The sequence below is a fragment of the Tribolium castaneum genome, chromosome 6 (assembly GCF_031307605.1).
Source record: "Tribolium castaneum strain GA2 chromosome 6, icTriCast1.1, whole genome shotgun sequence".
NCBI lineage: Eukaryota > Metazoa > Arthropoda > Insecta > Coleoptera > Tenebrionidae > Tribolium > Tribolium castaneum.
In genome coordinates, this window is record NC_087399.1 from 1313888 (window position 1) to 1319686 (window position 5799).

General features: G+C 40.0%; 2 protein-coding genes across 2 annotated transcripts; one reads left to right on the forward strand and one right to left on the reverse strand.

Moving 5' to 3' along the window:
• The first annotated feature begins 169 nt into the window (after nucleotides 1-169).
• On the forward strand, nucleotides 170-960 carry Den1 (Deneddylase 1). The gene is made up of 2 exons (XM_963373.4): nucleotides 170-602; nucleotides 652-960. The coding sequence occupies exons 1-2, from the start codon at nucleotides 274-276 to the stop codon at nucleotides 953-955; spliced, it is 633 nt and encodes a 210-aa protein (XP_968466.2). The 5' UTR covers nucleotides 170-273; the 3' UTR covers nucleotides 956-960.
• Nucleotides 961-1243: 283 nt separating this feature from the next.
• LOC656783 (uncharacterized protein) lies at nucleotides 1244-5424 on the reverse strand. Its single transcript, XM_963290.5, has 4 exons — nucleotides 5251-5424; nucleotides 4984-5203; nucleotides 4799-4931; nucleotides 1244-2492 (listed from the first exon to the last, which is right to left on the reverse strand). Exons 1-4 carry the CDS (start codon nucleotides 5422-5424, stop codon nucleotides 1445-1447), a joined length of 1575 nt encoding a protein of 524 aa, XP_968383.1. The 3' UTR covers nucleotides 1244-1444.
• Between the last annotated feature and the right edge of the window lie 375 nt (nucleotides 5425-5799).

Genomic DNA, 5799 nt, shown 5'->3' on the forward strand with positions numbered 1-5799 from the left:
GCGGGCATTGCAAAAACGAAACACCAACATGAGACCACCAAATGCCCCAACTCGACTACGAGTTTAAACGATTTTTAAATTGATTTCGTCCAGTATTTTGCAATAAACAGGCACTTGTAGTAAAAAGACGATCAAATTACATAATAATTGGGCACATTTTAGTCATAATTTTGCCAAAGTCCAATTGGCAATTCGCCGGTTGATTGGCACGCCTGGGTAAACAACTAACATAACCCCACTTTAGTCAAAAATCTAAATTTTAAGTGTAATAAAATGAGCAAAGACCCGATTGTGCTAAGTTACGACGAGAGTCTTTTGCGCAAATCGGACGTGGAGCTCCTCCAAGGGCCCCACTGGCTCAACGACAACATAATTTCCTTCTACTTCGAGTACTTGAAGAACACGTTCAAACAAGCCCCCCATATTTTATTCGTGCCCCCTGAGGTGACCCAGTGTGTGAAAATAACCCCCAGTTCCCAAATCGGCATCTTCCTGGACCCGCTCGATGCGCGGCACAGACGTTTTATTTTTTTTGCCTTGAATGATAACGAGAGGCCCCAAGCGGCGGGGGGCACACATTGGAGTTTGCTGCTGTTTTCACGGTAGTGCGTGAGAGTTTGTTGAAAAAAAGGGTGATAATGTGTGTTTTAGGCCCGATAAGACCATTTATCACTATGATTCTTCCAGAGGGATGAATCGGGAGCAGGGTGAGAATTTCGGGCGTAAGATTTTTAGTTATTTCGGGATCGAGGGGCAGTTTAAGGAGGAGAGGGCGCTGCAGCAGAACAATGGGTATGACTGTGGGATTTACGTGATTTGTAATACGGAACATTTGGCCAGACATTTAATTTCGTATAATTGTGTTGAGGGGTATGGCTCTAACGAGGATTTGGTGAATAGTGTGGGGTCGATGCGCAACCAAATTTACAATGTCATCGAGCAATTAAAAAGCTAGTCGAACTAGAGTTTTATTTTTTCCGAGACAAATTTTTTATCCGAACGTACTGAAATTTTGCATACATACGTAATCTTGTGATAATGCAGTTCTATTTGTTTTAATTTCAAAACTCGTTATGAATTTTTAGTAAAATTAAGAAAAAATGTGCTGAATGAATCAAAAACTGTGATTAGACTCTTAAAACAGGCAAAAAGTGTGCCTTTGTCGTCATAATTCAGCGATTTTTCGTGTTATTTTTGGCAAGATTTGGTGAATCTATGTATGGGGACCAAAAAAAGCCAGTGAAACAGGAGAGAGATTTTATTATAAAATTCAACATTGAGTTATAAAAATAATCTCATTGTAAATAGTACAAATGATTAAAATAGAACGTGATACAGACACATCAACCGTGTAAACATTTATAAAATATAGGTAGTTCTATAAAAGGGTTGGTACTTTGAGCTTGGCTCTCTCAGTCCGAATACTGTGCTATCACTAAGGCATTTAAGCGTCCACTTCAGGGGGCACCCAGCCCCCGAACGCCTTCTCCAACTCCCTAGCCACCGCCAGACACAATCTATCATTTTTCGTATTCGCCACCACTTGAACCCCGATGGGCAGCCCCTCCCCATTCAGCCCCATGGGGATGTTGGTCGCCGGGAACCCCAAAACATTAATGATGGCAGTGTAGCTGAAATTGAACGGCTTGATCAGGGGCTCGTTGTGGAAGGGGGCTGCCGTGGGATGCGTGGGGTACAGGAACACCCCGTCATCCCCCAGGAGCTCCTCCATCTCCCGACGCAGCCTCCCGCGCTCCTCCACCAGATAAGTGTGCTTATCATCCCCGTACTTGCAGCCCCCTTTATCGGCCAAAGCCGTGACAATGCCGATAAACGTGTGATCTGACCGGCGAAAAACCCACTTAACCAACTCCCAATACGGGTTGATCGACCCTTGCAAATTAGCCAACTGTTCCTGGAACGAGGGCCCGTTGGGGCTCTTCATATTGGCGAACCAAATGGGGGCACTTTTCCTGAAGCGCTCAAGGGCGACTTTCTTGGCCTTAATGGCATGTGCCTTCTCCAAATGCAGCGCAATCTTCGTGAAAAGTTGCCGAATCTCGTGATTAACGGGCGAGACGCCCACTGAGCCCCCATCCGTCTCCTGATAGTAAAATTTCAATTTTTTCACATCAACTGGTTCGTCCAGTTTGAGTTCGTTTGCGTTTTTCCCGGCGATTATTTTGAGGAGGGGGAGGAGGTCCTCAGCCCGGCGACACATGGGGCCAATGCCCAGGAAACTGGTCTGTTCGGTGGTTATGGGGGCTGGGTACTGGCCGTTGTTTGAGACTATGAATTTGGAGGGTTTGTGGCCGAAAATTCCGTTGAAAAACGAAGGCATGCGGATTGAGCCTCCGATGTCGGAGCCGATGCCGAAGGCTGAACCGGCAGCCCCCTGGAGGCAGCCTTCGCCCCCCGACGAGCCCCCCACGATGTGGTTGGTGTCGTAGGGGTTGTTCGAGCGGCCGTGGATCGTGTTGGCGCTCTCCCACCTAGAGATTTTTTCATTGTAAAAATAATTGATTCGCTATTTTTAAACGGAGGACATCCTCAACATGTTTATAAATAACAATGACTTGACTAGAACAATATTAATGTGTGTGGATTGTCTAATTAAGTAATTAGACTGCAATTTTTTTTTATTTTTTTATTTTTTTCTTCTGTAATTTTTGTAATACAAAGGTTGGTTCAAAATAAACGATTCGGTTTATATTTAATGCTCCAAAATTCTAAGAATCATTAAAAAACATAAACAAAACTCGCTACAAATTTTTACTAAAATTAAAAAAAGCTGAATGAATGAAAAACTGTTCAGCCGATCGCAGGCTAAAATTTTCGATATAATTCAGTGATTTTCCGGGTTATTTTGGCAAGATTTGGTGAAATAATTGTGCTTTATTTGGTTGAGGAAGAATTAAAGTCAACAAGAATTTCTTTTTTCCGAGACAAATACGGTTACCCGAACGAACTGAAATCTTGCATACATACGTAATCTTCGTAATGATGCAATTCTATTTGTTTTATTTTTAAAACTCGCTATAAACTTTTACTAAAGTTGAGAAAAAAGAGTTTAGAAGCCCAGATAAGGCAAAAATGTGTGCCATTTTCGACATAAATTTTCAAAGTAATTTCAGTAATGTAAAGTGTTTTTTCACGATTCGATTTCTTTGTAGTTTTTTCCTTTTTTTTTCATATTTTCCATTAATGTTTTAACCCACAAAAAAGTGCTATTTACTTTTGATAATCTTCAAAATAACTATAAGAAATTAAAAACATTATTAAAAAGTCTGTACGTGATAGCACGTTTAAATCATCACACTGCAGACTAGTGTTATTATTGGAAATGTTTCCAGATGGTGATTTTGACGCTCCAGTGATAAGCTATCTCACGTTATTGAAACAGAAATTACATAACGAAGTATTGATTTTAATTCTCATTCTGACATCACAGTGATAAGTTTATCCAAAAAGTAAATTTCAAGTTTAAATAACTCCTTGTAATCTAATCTAGATCAATATTTGTTTTGCAATTTTTTTCTTAAGAGCGATTAGAGTGTCTACACTAATAAACACGTGGCCTGTCGTTAAATAAATTAACCAACAAAATACTGAATTTTATCGCAAATCCGATAAAAATTTAAATTTTTATAACTTTGTGTTTATGAGTCATTATTTCTGCGTGTAAAATATTTTTTGACAACTCAATGACCTCACTGTCTTAATCACAATTTTTACTTTGTTCTCTTTGTGTTATTTTCTTGAACGCTGTTGCATTTATCATTTGCATTGCTAATTGTAATTTGTCTTTTTGTTAATACGATTTATCGCACAATTTATTCAGTTTTGCGAACGGACGTGTAATAAAATTGTTAAAACAACAATACACAGTTTTATTATTGGAACCCGCAACAAGGCTTAAATTAGAAACTGACACTCATATGAAAACTAATTGCGGTGACTTTTTCCCATTATTTACACATTTAAAATTCCAGGTAAAGTGTTTCAAATGACTTTTCCGTTATTAAAAAACACCATTACGATAACCGTATATAGAGGTAGACACTTTTATCGATCACATTAAATATTGAGCACATTTTCATTCTTTATCGTCCATTTTTAAACACATACTTTGCACACAATTTCATAGTCTTAGACATGTTTTTACGATGTTTTCGTTAACAATGACATTTTCAGTCCAATTTGACTAAAAAAAAAACACTTTAGACTTATTAAAAAAATATAAACAAAAAATTAACTAAGAGAAAACTTGGGAAAAAAATCGGCGAAAAGACAGTTTGCGCCATAATTTAGTGATTATTTATTTTTTTAATTCAGTGATTTGTTGTTGACAATATTACCTGAATACGTGTAAATAATAATCAAAAACTTTCGAAGAAAAACAAAGGTGATGACCTGACCTGACCTGACCTAAATTTATTATTTAATTTTTCGCGCACACGTGCTCAAAAAAATATGAAAAAAAATAAAAGAATGTGAAGAAGAAAAAAAATAGAGCACAGCTTCATCCCGAATGTGTTTGGAACTTTAATAGCTTTCACAACACTTATTCATCTCTCGTAATAAATAAGCCAACACATGAAAAAAAAATAATGAGGAAAGTAAATTGAGTCGTAGACCTTGCCGGTGGCTGTCCAGTTTTTAACCAAATTAAATTAAAAAAATTGCCTTCGCCTGTTATTCAATTACTGTGACGAGTGTCGACCTTTGGCCTTGGCGATGAATCCGCGATCGGCCGACCTGTCAAGGGGGGTCAAAAGCCACTCGGGTGTAAACCTACCACATGCAAAGCTCCGAAACGTTGGTCAAGGCAATGGGAAAAGCCCCAGCGCTCTTGAGACAGGCAATAGCATCGGCATCTTCCTCAGCAATGCAATTCCGCCGCTTGGCCAATCCGGAAGTGTGAATCATTCCTATATTGAGTCGTGAAAAATAAAACAGGTTGAGCCGAAGGCCGCCTTTTACCCTTTACTGCGATGCAGTCTTTGGTCGTGAAGGGCACCCCCAGGAAGGGCTTCTCCCTCGCGAGGGTCTCCTCGGGGATCGCCCCCGACTTGATCAGGTCATCAACAGCCCGAGCCTCCTTGCGCGCCTCCTCAAACCGCTCGGCCACCACGCAATTTAAAATTGGATTCACTTCGTGTATGCGAGCGATGAACGACTCGAGCACTTGGAGGCTTGTGATCTGACAAGAAAAAACTGACCCCACTGTTTTTTTACAAGTTGACTCACTTTTTTGGTCCTGATTTTGTGCGCTATGGAAGTGGCCGATTCCAGCAATAGGAGGTCTTTAATCGGTGGCATTTTCTGGCCAGAGCCACAATAAACTAGCTTGAAAACACAATGAAAGAAACATTCCACCAGCCCATGCAGTATCCTTATAACAGATTTCCCGAATTGCAGCATGATTACTTATTTAAAAAACTACACACTCATCACACGACACACCACAAGACAACTAATTTTTCCTGCTACGCGTAAATTGATGATACCCCCACTTCGCTGTCATCGACTGGAATAAATTGTGGTTAAGGCAAAGTGAGGTTAGCTCAAGTGCGCCTCAAAATCGTTAAAAACCCCCAAACGCGTGCGACAATTTGAATAATTAATCACAAAATCGAAATGTTGACCCGTGACAAAAAACCCACCCTTGCAACCCCCAATAACTGAAAAAACAACAAGTTTACAAAAAGTGAGGTTACGTCATCTGTCAAACCGGCCGATTTTTTGCGAAAAAATCGGCCAAAAACGCGAGTGTGACCGTTCGAGTTCATGTGGTGA

Excerpts from the sequence above, each read along its gene's own strand:
- Den1 (XM_963373.4), top strand. The coding sequence starts at position 274 with ATGAGCAAAGACCCGATTGTGCTAAGTTACGACGAGAGTCTTTTGCGC. Across the intron at positions 603-651 it reads AGTTTGCTGCTGTTTTCACG|GCCCGATAAGACCATTTATC; the intron begins GTAGTGCGTGAG and ends TGTGTGTTTTAG.
- LOC656783 (XM_963290.5), bottom strand. The coding sequence starts at position 5,424 with ATGCTGCAATTCGGGAAATCTGTTATAAGGATACTGCATGGGCTGGTG. Across the intron at positions 4,932-4,983 it reads AGACTGCATCGCAGTAAAGG|GAATGATTCACACTTCCGGA; the intron begins GTAAAAGGCGGC and ends GACTCAATATAG. Across the intron at positions 2,493-4,798 it reads GTTTCGGAGCTTTGCATGTG|GTGGGAGAGCGCCAACACGA; the intron begins GTAGGTTTACAC and ends AAAAATCTCTAG.